Source organism: Saimiri boliviensis, chromosome 5, assembly GCF_048565385.1.
Source record: "Saimiri boliviensis isolate mSaiBol1 chromosome 5, mSaiBol1.pri, whole genome shotgun sequence".
NCBI lineage: Eukaryota > Metazoa > Chordata > Mammalia > Primates > Cebidae > Saimiri > Saimiri boliviensis.
The window spans coordinates 49,625,352-49,639,494 of record NC_133453.1 but is presented as its reverse complement, the minus strand read 5'-3'; the positions used below and the strand labels follow the sequence as shown (position 1 = coordinate 49,639,494).

General features: G+C 39.3%; 1 protein-coding gene across 4 annotated transcripts in view; it reads left to right on the top strand.

Moving 5' to 3' along the window:
- The window catches only part of GLS (glutaminase), an 82,990-nt gene extending 73,939 nt beyond the window's left edge, over positions 1-9,051 (top strand). For 3 of the 4 annotated variants that reach the window (XM_010351559.3, XM_074399348.1, XM_074399347.1), the window contains 4 exons: positions 3,430-3,491; positions 4,425-4,501; positions 4,598-4,661; positions 8,697-9,051. In XM_010351559.3, coding sequence (XP_010349861.2) covers positions 3,430-3,491; positions 4,425-4,501; positions 4,598-4,661; positions 8,697-8,853 — 360 coding nt within the window. In that variant the 3' untranslated portion in view covers positions 8,854-9,051. The remainder of the gene's footprint in view (positions 1-3,429; positions 3,492-4,424; positions 4,502-4,597; positions 4,662-8,696) is intronic. The other variant, XM_074399349.1, reaches the window with a different exon arrangement.
- The last annotated feature ends 5,092 nt before the right edge of the window (positions 9,052-14,143 follow it).

Here is a 14,143-nt window from a genome sequence, read left to right as displayed (position 1 = left end):
GCCTAGATGTGGGTTGTGAGAGAAAGAACAGAATCAGGGAATACCCCCCAGGGTCTGTATGGTGAATTTCTGTGAATTAGAAAAAGCTAACTCTGTCTCTGGTCAGAAGCACTTCTCAGTACAACTGGGTAAAGAAACTCTTCCTCCCAGCAGACGTACGTGGGTGCTAGGACACTTTGGCGGGAAGAGCATGGGTGGTAACCTGTGTTGGCTCTGTGGCCAGGCATCCCTGTGAAGGATTCAACCTGTACAAACAACTGCAGTAGCACTGGATGACCCCTGAGTTTGTGGCCTGAGTGAGTGGATGAATTGTAGCGTCACCCCCAAACTGGGGAGACTAGAAGAGTTGCTGACTGTGAGTGGTGACAGAACAAAGCAAATTCTATTTTGGGTATAAGTCTGAGATGCCTGTTAAAAGTCCTGGAAGCAATGGCAAGTAGGCAGAGAGTTCTGAACTGGAGCCAGGTGGGAAGCCGGCAGGGCTGTTGCTGTTTTTGTTTGAAATGACTATTAAGTGGAGCTGTAGGGCTGGAGCTTAGAAGCAAAGACTTAGATTAAAATTGGGGAAGTCAATCTGCCCAGAGGAATAGAAATCTTTTGAGGGACATTATATTGAAAAACAAGAAGATTGGAACTGCCTTTGGGAGTATTATTAGACAGTGGAAAGTGGGTAATGAATCTGCAAAGCAGCAAACAGGAGGAAGATGAGGTTGATGCATCAGCATGGAAGGCAAGTCGTGAGAGGGCGGAGGGTGCTGGGGAGAGCTGAAGGAACTGGGGCTTAGGAAGCTGCTGGAGCTTCGGAGAGCACTATCTAGAGGTAACAATGAGTGTGTAGGTAATTTTCAGGGAATTAAAAATATACTTTCAGGAAATATGCACTGAAGGGAGAACAGTAGGGTCAAGTGTTGGTTTTTCAAAATAGGGCGAAGTCATGTCTGTTTTAAGGTAAACTAAGGGAACCAGTGAAGAGGAAAAGTTAAAGATGCTAGCAACAAAGGGGATCAGTAAGGGAACAAGGGCAGGTGATCTGGAGAGTAAATGTTCGAAGGAATAGATAAAATATGAGTCTCAGAAATGAGGAAGCTTTTTGCTTTGAGAGATGAAAACAGCTTTTTATCTTTTCAGCAAAGTTGTAGTTAGGATCTTCTGTTTTTAGGGGCTCCACTGATATTAAAGGACCGACGAAAGTATGGCGGGAACCAAGAAGAAAAATTGTCAAACAGTAATGAGAAACCAGGTGGAAATATGGAGGATAATCTATAATAGCCAGTCAGTATTCTGTGACCCAAGAGAAAAAAGGGAATTGAGAATTCAGAGCTGACCCCATTAAAAAAGAAAGATATTAAGGGAAACAATGGGTCATAACCCAGAAGAGTGTGCATATCAAAGTCACCAGGAGACTTTAAACAAAATTTTGGCTGGGCATTATCACGCCTATAATCCCAACACTTTGGGAGGCCAAGGCAGAAGCACAGCTTAAGGCCAGAAGTTCAAGACCAGCCTGTCCAACATAGTGAGACCCCATCTCTATAAAAAAGAAACTCTATGCATTTACTTCCTTTCCCTAAAATGTATCAAATTGAGGTATAGGAGTAGGACAACAAGAAATGGGAGAGATGTTTATGTATGCTTTTAGAACATTCTGGGTGATGCTTTTTAGTTCTTTGCTCCACCCCCGTTCCCCATTGAGAAAACTGTTCTGGGCTGTAGGGATTAACTATAGGTACAAACTGGGCAAGAGTAGGAAAGGATGGCTGGGAGGGAAGCTAAAGGACTGAAGGAGTAAGGGGTTAAGGTTTTTTGATATCAACACAAATAGTAATAGTAGTATTTTGGGGGTATGCTCAGCTAGTTAGGTTCCTTTACTGTAGACCTTGACAGAGCCTTTCATATGCTAATGAATCTCCAAGAGAGGGATTTAACATTTTAAGTTCATATCCAACCACAGGACCCTTATTTTCGCGGACCATTTTGTAGATTAGTTTCTGCAGATTACACTTTGAAAATGCTGAATGAGAGAACTGCAGCAATGGTCCGTTCCAGTTAATGTGGAAAGCTCATGGGTTGTGGAAGGGGGAGGCCACGGTGGCAAGGGAAAATGTCCAGGTTAAGGTCTTGAAGCACAGTTCAGGGCTGTGGTTTTGTTGATGGAGAGCTGGATTACTTTCCATTCCTCCAGTTAAACTTCTGTTTTCTACCATTGAGTCCAGTATCAGTTGAGTCATCAATATGAATGTCAAAGTTGCAAAGTATAAGAGAAAGTGGGGAATTTATGAAGCATTTACAAATATTCTACAAAATAGTTTAATTTCTCATAGATAGGGATGGATAAAGTCTTTATGAAAGCAGAGCAAAATCCAATGGCTTTTCGGATGACTAGCCTTTTCCTCTTATCTGTAAGAAAAGGCAAGTGGATAACTGTCAAAAGTAGATACACTTTGAAATCTTGGAGCAGGTAATGGAGGTGACTTAATATTTTCGGAGTTTAGAAACCTTTTAAACAGATCAGTGTCGTAAGTTCTGTGAATAACTCAATTTGTACCACCTGGGCATTGATATAAAGGCTATCTTTCCAGTCAAGTAAAGTTTAAGATGATAATTAACACTGAATGTTCTCTCTTAAGATATGCAAATAATCCAGTGATTGGTGAGGACAGAGATTGTTGGCAGGGATTAGACATTTATACAGCATGATATAGTTTTTAATAATGTGAATTTTACCAGCATACAAACTTGCTCACAATATTGAGATATACAGAATGGGAAGGCTTCCAAACAGTTTTCAGTTGCTCCAATGATGTAAGTTTCACAAAATTCCACTTTTGTGCCAATTAATATTATTCCATTCCTGGCCGGGCGCGGTGGCTCAAGCCTGTAATCCCAGCACTTTGGGAGGCCGAGGCGGGTGGATCACGAGGTCAAGAGATCGAGACCATCCTGGTCAACATGGTGAAACCCCGTCTCTACTAAAAATACAAAAAATTAGCTGGGCATGGTGGTGCGTGCCTGTAATCCCAGCTACTCAGGAGGCTGAGGCAGGAGAATTGCTTGAACCCAGGAGGCGGAGGTTGTGGTGAGCCGAGATCGCACCATTGCACTCCAGCCTGGGTAACAAGAGTGAAACTCCGTCTCAAAAAAAAAAAAAAAAAAAAAAAAAAAAAAAATATATATATATATATATATATATATATTTTATTCCATTCCTTTCCTCGTGTATCTTTATTATTGATTTTTCCCTTGCAATCCACTGTTAAAAGAAGAAAATACCACACATATGCATTCTTTGGCTATAGAAGTGTACTTGAGGTGATTTTTTGCACATGACTCAGCTGAAGTGTTCAAAGCACATGAAAATCACTTACCAGTGACAGATGGACGTTGTATGTGTTTTGCCCTATGGATACCTAAACTTTCTTTTCTTCACAGGTAAAGTCAGTGATAAATCTTTTGTTTGCTGCATATACTGGAGATGTGTCTGCACTTCGAAGGTATGTTTACAGGATGGATTAGCATGCGCTTTACAGATATTTATGAAGTTGCTTCCAGGCCAGCAGCCATTTTAAGGTTAAAGCCTCACTTCTTCTTCCCTTTAATAAAAATGACCCCAACAGATTTTTATTAAATCAGCACTTCCAGTGCCTTAGGCCTGCTGTCCAATCTTTTCCTTTTCTGCCTCCTGAAAAAAAGACAGTATCTGTTTCAAGTAGTGACTGTTCAGCTAATCTGGCTAATTAGTATCAGTGGCTTACTGCAATTGGACGATACCTTCTCCCTGTCTACCCTCCATTCCCCATCTTTGATGTGGGTGTGTGTGCAGGGGGAAGCAACTGGGGCGTCTGGTGTCCTGCAGATCACCAGGATGAGCAAGGCCATATACTGCAGTATACTTAAGGTCCTTTGTGTAGAGCTGTGACTGATTTTCTCTTTCCTTTTCTTTTTGCTCCCATTAAGGCCTCAAACAGCTGATTTTCAAAGTGGAAAACTGTCTATTCATCCCCTCCTTGTTTTAAAGTCTGACTAATACTATACTTGTAGACTGTGAAATGTTCAAGAATGGGAGTCTTAGTAAAAACACAACTTTATTATAGTGCTTAGTTTCTTGCCATTCTTAGATATAAACCTTGGTCCAGTTGTGGCATAATTCTTGATTTTTGAACAATAATATAATAAAGCTCAATTCTGTGAGAGGTGGTTAACATTTAATCTTACCTAAAGAAAGCAAAGCTGAAGAAGAGAGGTGAAGTGGCATTTACCCAAAACACCTGTGTACTGGTCGTAAGGTCTGCAGTTCCCCTCAATGAGCCTGATGAAAGATGGGGCCTTAGATGAACTGATGCGATGAATGTTAAATTTGTTTTATAAATCCAATGTGAGTTAAATTTGTTTCATATACAATGAATAGCTGTTTTTACAATTTGCAGATTTGCGTTGTCGGCTATGGACATGGAACAGCGGGACTATGATTCCAGAACAGCACTCCATGTAGCTGCTGCAGAGGGTAACACAGAAACTACTCCTATCTATTTTCTTTCCAGATTTAATTTCTATTTTGTACTAAAATCTGCTTTTCTTTTTCTGGGGTGGGACGGTATAGGTCATGTTGAAGTTGTTAAATTTTTGCTGGAAGCCTGCAAAGTAAACCCTTTCCCCAAGGACAGGTGAGCACTTACGTTACTTTCTAAATATGTCAGTATTTTATTATGTAGGACTATAACAGTCAAGTTTTAAACCCACGAAGACATTCTTGAGCCTGCTGTAATAGCTTATAAAGTCAATACACCTTGTTACTGCTAGGTAGGTAATTCTATCTCCCATATCCTGTTTCTTATCTAAGAATTTTTAGAAATTTTCAGGTTATAGTCAATAGACTTATTTAGAAATTTTCAGGTTAGTTTGACTATCGGTCAATACACTGTATGAAGAAAACAATTTTTTTTTTGGCATTTTGGAAATGAAAATTGGAATTTTGTCCTCTTGGGGTTTTTAACTACACAGCACAGACAAGATAAACCTTTAGAGAAGCATAAATTTTAAGATGATAATTTAACACTGAATGTTCTCTCTCAAAATTTGCAAAGAAGCCAGTGATTGTTGGCAGAGATTCAACATTTATATAGCATGATTCGGTTTTTAATAATAATGTGAAATAATGTGTTGAAATTTGTGGATTTGGTTGGGATCAGTTTTAGAAGGCTTCATGGAAGTTAAATTTTAATCATTGCTTGCGGAAGAGGAGACTGAAGGCACAGAATGAGAAGAAGGGCCACTCTATCTATAGTGGGAGAAATATGCCTAGAATATATTCTGCTCTTCTCCTCTCTCTCCTGGTCTACATAGCAAACTGCTACTCATCCTTCAGCAAATGCTGCCAACAAAGTGGCCAGGGAAATAAGAACACAGCTTACACACATACATGGTACAGTAAACTATACTCGTATCCTTGGACATTATGTACTGGAGTAGAGTGGATAAATCGGTGAGTAATGAGAAGTTTAGAAGAAAGGGGAAAAACACACTTGATGGTGGTTTGTTATGTATAAGGAGTTTGGATTCATTTGAGAACCGGGAGCCGTAATCCAGTGTGGAGCAAGTTGATTACTCTTTAGCTATATTGTCTTTGTTTATTAAGCTTTTTGTTTTTTGAGACTGGGTCTTGCCTTGCCACTCAGGCTGAAGTGCAAGTGGCATGATCACAGATCACTGCAGCCTTAACTTCCCAGGTTCAAGCGATTCTCCCACCTCAACCTCTGGAGTGGCTGCAATCACAGGCATACACCACGCCTGGCTAATTTTTAATTTTTTTGTAGCGATAGAGTCTTACTATGTTGCCCAGGCTGGCCTCCAAATCCTGGTCTCAAACAGTCCTCCCACCTCAGTCTCCAAAGTGGTAGGGATTACAGGTGTGAGCCATTAAGCCTGGCCAACTCTCTTTTTTAAAATTAGGGCTTGGGTTTTTTTTTTTTTTTTTTTTTGAGACGGAGTTTCGCTCTTGTTACCCAGGCTGGAGTGCAATGGCGCGATCTCAGCTCACCGCAACCTCCATCTCCTGGGCTCAAGCAATTCTCCTGCCTCAGCCTCCTGAGTAGCTGGGACTACAGGCGTGCGCCACCACGCCCAGCTAATTTTTGTATTTTTAGTAGAGACGGGGTTTCACCATGTTGACCAGGATGGTCTCGATCTCTTGACCTCGTGATCCACCCGTCTCAGCCTCCCAAAGTGCTGGGATTACAGGCGTGAGCCACCGCGCCCGGTAGGGCTTGGGTTTTGTTGGTTAAGCTCTCAGCTTGCAAGAAAGGCAGAAAAGTTATGTCAATGTCTGACAAATGTTAGCAGTTTTGTAAGTGTGCTAACACTGATTACCTGACTTTATTTCTATAGTAAAAAAAAAAAAAAAACAAAAAACCCCATGATTAAAATGACCTTTATTGGCAGTATTCTAAAACCTCATGTAGGGTGACAGTCCTCCCTTTCTCCCAATTTTAATACCCATCCCAGCTTTCTAGAGTATGAAATTGAAGAGTGTTTTCTTTCTGCATTTACAATACCAACTAAAATACTATAACACTATGTATACATGTTGGAAATATTACTGTGCTTTGTATATGTGTTAATGTTTTTTTTGCCCTAAATTGGCCTCTAGAAATGTAGAAGCAGATGTACCGGTCTGGTAAGAAAAAGTGAGCTAAGTAACTAACTTGATAACTAGATATTCAACAAGACTTCTTCTCTATTTCATAGAATCAGTGTTGCCTTAAATTGTAAAATTGGTTTGAGCAAAATTCGTATATTCTTTTATTTTTTTTGAGGCAGTCTTGTTCTGGAGTGCAGTGGCTCGAGCTCACTCATGGTAACCTCCACCTCGTAGGTTCAAGCAATTCTTCTGCCTCAGCCACCTGAGTACTTGGACTATAGGCGTGTGCCACCACGCTATGCTAATTTTTGTATTTTTAGTAGAGAGGGGTTTCACCATGTTGGCCATTCTGGTCTTGAACTCCTGGCCTTAGGTGATCCTCCCGCCTTGGCCTCCCAAAGTGCTGGGATTCGTATATTCTTTTAAGTTTATATTTTTCATTAATTCATGGAAGAAGAGTTGTAAAAAGGGTAACACACGGTTGAAGTTCCATTTTTCTAGAAAGATGGATAATTACATACTGTAGAGGATGACTCAAAAGTCTGAAACCGCTGACTCCCTAAACTGATGAAGGCCTATTCAAAGTCACTGAATTCAGCTGTTTGAGAAACACAAAGATACATGTAAAGTTTTACTTACCTGATTTTAAAAACAAGCTACCAAAATTTACTGAACAATATTTTAAAAACGAGACTGTTTTAAAAACCTTTTGTTTCCATATTGTTAACCCATTAAGAGGGCAGAAAGTTCAGGACAGAGATGAAAGGAAAGGAGACAGAAGTGAAACTAGGAAGGTGGTGACAGTGGCACATGGATAGAGGGAGAAAGAGAGATGAGCCTCCATGGAGAATTTTGTAACAAAGTAGAGAGAGATGGGGTAGGAAGACAGGCTTCACAGTTTGTGAAGTGTAAGGGAACTACCTATCATACCCTGTCATTGACTAGGGCTATGGGTTATATAGTTCTGTCTCCTCTTGTAAAAGATTTACCCCTTCTGACAAGTGATTAACCACTTCTGGCAACTCTTCATTTCTTCTTTTTTTTTTTGAGATGGAGTTTCGCTTTTTTTTTTTTTTTTTTTTTTTTTTTTTTTTTAGAGACGGAGTTTTCGCTCTTGTTACCCAGGCTGGAGTGCAATGGCGCGATCTCGGCTCACCGCAACCTCCGCCTCCTGGGTTCAGGCAATTCTCCTGCCTCAGCCTCCTGAGTAGCTGGGATTACAGGCACGCAGCACCATGCCCAGCTATTTTTTTGTATTTTTAGTAGAGACGGGGTTTCACGATGTTGACCAGGATGGTCTTGATCCCTTGACCTCGTGATCCACCCACCTCGGCCTCCCAAAGTGCTGAGATTACAGGCGTGAGCCACCGCGCCCGGCCCAACTCTTCATTTCTTCTTATCCTCGAATCTTCATCTCCATCACTCTAAGTAGTACAGTCCCAGAAGTATTGAGAGGGGAGTTATTCTTCCGGTGGTGTAGTGGTCCAACTGAGTCCATGGCTTCCCATCCTTACCAGAGGTGATGAAAATGCCAGTTCCTCTGGGGCCAACCTTGCTCTGCCAATGTGGGTTTTAGCCCTAATAAGGTCATGGTTATTTCTAGACTTCTGAGACTTACTGTAGCTTTGAATTGACACAAACACAAATCTTCGGTCAAAGGTTAGAGTGATGGATGTTATATACCTGAATTTTCTTTGAACATTTTATTTAAAAAGAGTTATCTTCGGCTTTTCATGAAGTTAAAATTCTGGAACCCTAGAGCTATTGTATCTGTTAACACAAGGACTTTCCTTAAAAAGCTCCGTCCATAAGCACTTGAATGTGTCAACATCCTTTCACAGATCTTCTTCTCTCCTCTCCATATCCCAGCTTGTCTTGGAGCCCGCTTTTTGAATTATAAGTCCCTTTCTGCATTTTTATTATTAATTTTTATTTGTAAAATTGCTAAAATGGCTAAATTTGATTGGCTATTTAACCCGCATTTAAAATCTAGCAATGTGGGGTGGTTATTTTTGTACAAAAGTTACCTAATGACCCTGCCCATGCTGTGCTACTTGCTTAGGTGGAACAACACTCCCATGGATGAAGCACTGCACTTCGGACACCATGATGTATTTAAAATTCTCCAAGAATACCAAGTCCAGTACACACCTCAAGGAGATTCTGACAATGGGAAGGAGAATCAAACCGTCCATAAGAATCTTGATGGATTGTTGTAATGGTCTTAAATCCCAAGATCTAAATCACTTACCTATTTAATTGTGGAAAATGATTATGAAGAACATGTGTATTTCTATCTGGTAGTGATGTATATTTTACATTTGTCATTTCAGTGTTACTGGAGTTTTCTTCATTGTGCGCACAGGACAAATCTGATCTCTTTGGGAAAACAGAAATAAAACAATCTCCCTCCATAATGTGAGCAATATTACCTCGTGCATTGTATGATTTGATGTAAAAGAAATAGTTACCAATGCTAGCTTAATTGTGTGGTCTTCCATGATTTATTTGTGTTTTGTGAATTTTCAGTTTATGGTGATGATCTGCTGATATGCATTTATAAATTAAGCTCTGTTGTACAGTCGTTCAAATGGGTCAAGGTTGCCTTTAGAAGCAAACAGTGTGATTTTCAATACTTCAAATACAGATTTAGTTTGAGTGTTTGAACAACTATATGCACTTATGGTTGTGTGTTTAAAGTGTCTCTCTCTCACCCTAGCTTCACGATGTGACTCTTAAAAAACTATAATAGTTAACAACTGTTAGTAAGATACCAATTCTGATTAGACTTTATCAGGGAATCTGTTTAAGATGTTTGGTGACCAAAACATATGTGTGAATGTAGTTATAATACTTTAAAATTTTTTTCCTTTTTCTATATCCCCTTAGTCCAGCCTCTCTTCTCAGACATTTAGCTATCTGCCTCTTTCCTTTAGCTGGGAAAGTGAGTGCTGGCATACTATGCAGTTTTCATGTTTTCCATAGTACGTCAGAAAATGCCTCCTATTTCTGGCATCAGAACTTTGCCATTTGTCTACGAAAGATGAACCAGAGACAAAATTACTAAGTATAAATTAGTCAAATTTATCAGTTTAAAAAATGAAGGGATGTGCAACTGCAGATCTTTAAGATTTTTTTTTTTTTTTTAGCTTCTAGGGTAAATATAAATTCAGAAATATTCTAAGCTACCAAAGTTATTCTGATATTATGGGAACTGCTACAACTAATGTTTGTTTCCAAGCCTGTCATTAAGAGTCTGCATCAAGAGATTTGTCCTCCTTGAGGGACTACTGGATCATTCCAGATTTCTTGTGATTTTCTATTGTGTAATTCTTGGTGGGCTCTGTGGTTTAATAAGAAAAAGGGCCATTTCATTTTAAATCGTGACCTATAATTTCTTTGTCTTGGGTTGGTAATTCAGGATTCATTTGGAAAGTCAGTAAAATGGGCTTCAAAAAACTGAAAGAACAGGATTTTCTAGGAATTGCACATACATTTTATCCTGTCATACTTCAAGGAGATAAAGTGGTATGTTAGTGAGGACTTCTGATATTAAGCACACACACACATGCGCACAAATGGACTTCTTTGAAACTGTGTTTAGTGAAATGAGCAGAATTCTCAAGTACGTGGACGCTAGTCGTTATCACATACAGCAATTTCCTTTTTTTTTTTTTGCTTTCTGTGAGCACACACTGCTGCTTCCAAGCTTTACCAAGATTGATGGCACCTTACTCCAGCAGCCTCCAGGTGCTTTCATTTTACTTCCAGTCTAAGCCAGTGGCTATAGCTACTGCCCTCCCATTACCTAGATGGCACCTCCTTTGGTGAAACCACGGCCAGTGTTCCTTCGCTGCACCAGGCATGAAGCTGTTCCCATGCTTGAGCTTTCGCGGGGAGGATGGTGGGTAAGTACTTACCTACCCCATGGATCTAGCAAGCCGTGAAGACAGGTAGCATTTTTAAGATGCGGCACAGGAGCAGCATTATCCCCAAAGATATTACAGGGTAGACATGTTTTAATTGAAATCAACTGAGATAACTTTGCTCAAATAGGAGCCTGCTTTGTGTGATTAAAATGAAATATTAAGACAGTTCAATTGTTTGACTTGAAAATTATCAGTGATTTTGTGGTTTTTCTATAATAAAAGGTTCTAACCATTATTTGGGAACAAAGAGTTTTCATCTTTTTTCAGATCAAAATTGTCTGTAAAATCTTTGTTTAATTAAATGTGCCCTTATTTACTCCTGATGTTATTTATGACTATGCGCCGATTCCTGCTTGGGCTGTTTGCTGTTGGCTGGTAATAATATATTTGTTTTAAATGCTGTTGACTGTGCTATTAACTGCTGCCGTCAGTAAACTCCAAAGATCTTTTTGTTTTGGCTTTAGTAACATATGTGCTTTTTCTGTATCATAAGAGCTCTATATGGTCATGTTAATTTAAAGCTTTATATACTTCGTTGTTTTTGCTGGTCTTATCTTTGGTAATATGCTATACCCCACTGCTGCCCGACACTGCCCTTTAGCTGCAGAGCTGGATTAGCTATTGACCATTTGATGCTGTTGTCTGTCTGGCAGGGACGGAATGACCTGATGTCAGATTTAGATTCTTCCTGGGGATTACACAGCTGTGAATGTATTTGCTTCTAAAACCTCCCAAAGTGAATCTAATCTTAAACCTACAAGTTGTAAGTATTCTGAAATTGGGAAACATTTATTTTAAATGCAATCAGGTAGTGTTGCTTTTTACAGCATAATAAATATATGTATCAAAAAAAAAAAACCTGTGTGAAAAATGAACTTTCTTAAAACAAGATCCAGGAACACTATTGAGCACACAGACCGTGTCTGGTTTGGTTCCAATCCATTTCTAAAGCCTGCCGTAAAGCTAAGTACTATGCAAGGTGTCAGATGGCGTTACCACAATGATTAGGACAAGAATCCTGAATAGAGTTCATCTTTGAAGATGAGGGATGTGTAGGCATGTCTCTAGTCCCCTAGAAGCAAACACTATCCTTTTACAGTTAGAAAGTGCTCAGTAAATATCTGTTGAATGGAACCATTAAACATACCCTTGAATGCGAGGAGAGGTTTTCACAAAGCCTTGAAATTTATTTAGAGAGTTGAATCTAGTACTGCCACACTAGAATCTGAGTGTGACCAGCCAGCAAACCTCAGCTCCTAATTTACTCTGTGTGGAAACAGCATTCGCTTCCAATGCCAGAAATCCCAGGTCTTTAGAGCACTCTTTCCCTTCAGGCTGGGGGTTAGTTTATAGTTTGCCAACCACAGAGAAAGTACATGGCATCAACACCATGATTGTTACATTTTCATTTATCAAAGTTATCTGTCATAAAATAAGTTTTTGCTAGAGGAGTCACTGTATTACTGGCATTTTAGAACTGCAATGAGCCAGGTACTATGTAAGGTGTCAGGTGGGGTTACCACAGTGATTAGAAGAGACACCAGAAATTCTCTAATCTAACTCACTCACAGATGAAGCTGAGACCCAAGACTGGGCTATGATACAGAACTCAGTCCTGTGCTGTTATTCTATGTCCTTCAACACTGATTATGCCCAGTATGGATAGAATATGCATATTAGGGGGGAAGGGTGGGAAAAAAAGAATATGCATATTAGCTTATTCATATGCACTTTCTCCTATTAGCTAAGGCCTCTCTCTCTGCTGAGTTTTAGGGAGGCTGAAGTGCTACCTACAATAGTAAGTCCTGCAACACATAGTCAACTTCAGCTATACATATATACATCCATAGATAGGAGCAGGACATCAGTGCAGGCGCAACAAATGTATGAATAATCCTAAATAGTGAATAGCTATTTTTGTTCTTGATACAAGATCACTTTATTTTTATAGGACTTTTTTTAGGAGTCTGAGAAACCTTCCTAATTTTACTTGCTAATCCTCATAGTAAAAATGAGTAGATTCATAAATCATAAACCAGATGGCCCAGGGAAGCAGCCCATGAATGTGTTAGATGGCACTTATAAAAAGGCTTTTTGGGAAAGGATAATTTTATAGTTATGCAAGGAAAGGATGTGATTCACTAGATTATATGTGTTTGGGGATGGGAAAGATTAGAAAATTCAGGCAGTTTTTTAAAAAGGAGGTGCGAGATATTGTACAACAACCGGATGGAATGTGTTAAAGGTGGAGCCTGGGGGACTTTATTTCTATTCTGGAGAATGAACCAGACTCCAGGACTGTGTCGCCCCTGCTGTACCCCTCGCTTCCTCTCCAAATAGCCAATAAAAAGACGCCTATGAAGTGTGCCAGACAAGCAGCCCCAATGGCAAAAGAATATCAAGACTGTTTCAGTTACGTATAAGAAATGTGGAAGGGCTGCAAACAGACACTGATAGTAAGGTATTGAAGTGTTATAACAGCTTTGTAAAATACAGGAGAGTTCAGAGTTTCATATTAGGTATTTGACAGCTTTCTACCTCTTACATAGCTTTATGTTCTCTGTAGACTCAAGATAACACTAATAAACAAGTTTAAGACTGCTTAAATATGGCTTTGTTGTTGTTTTTTCCTTTTGACAATAAATCAAGCAAGGTGCTTAATTTCTCAGTTAGTATAGCAATTGCATAACCCAAAGTGAGTTCACAAAAACTGGGAAGCTGAGGATTATTGAGTCAGTATCATTTAAGAGCAATATAAGCTCATCCTTAAAAGCACTAAAATCAATATTATTTCTCTTCAGCTTTCCTAAAACTGGTTTAAATGTCATTTCTTTGAAATTGTATTTTTTTAAATATAACATTTACATTATCTGTAGGTTCTGGCTGTTTACATCACAAAATCTTAAGTTTTAATAAGGTGATTGTACTAGAATGTATGATCCAGTGTCTCAGAACATCTTAAGTTCCATAGAAGCAGGGATCTTAGCTTTTGTTTCCCAGTGTTTCCCTAACATCTAGAGTAACACCTGGCTCATGACAGGTGCTCTGTATAAATCTGATGAATGAATCAATGAATGAATTATAACTAACCAAAGGAAGCCATTCACATAAAGGGTCCTTACTTTGTTAATGTCCGAATTCAAAAGACAGGCAGAAGAGTTTTCAAAACACTCTCTAGCTGTTCGCTGTCCTTCCCCTGGGTTAGTCAGATGTGACAGAGAACTGCTTTGTTCAGTAAGACTTGCCTTCATATTCCACTTTAGGTTTAGGCAATAAATAGATTTTAATCATTTAATGCCATCTCAGAAAACCCTCTGTCCTTTAAAATGAGACATCTGTCCCCAGTAACACCCATAAGCTCTATGCTTATAAAACACTTTTCAAACTTACTAACACCATGCTAGAAATACTCAAACACACACAAATACCCCTTAAGTTAGGATCTACTCGACTTCTTACAATGGTTAATTATGTAAGAATACAAACACCCTATTAGCCAGGTATATTTACTTTACTCCCTGGAGAGATAGCACTCTCAGTGTTCATTATAAATAAACTTTATATTTCCTAGATGCAAATA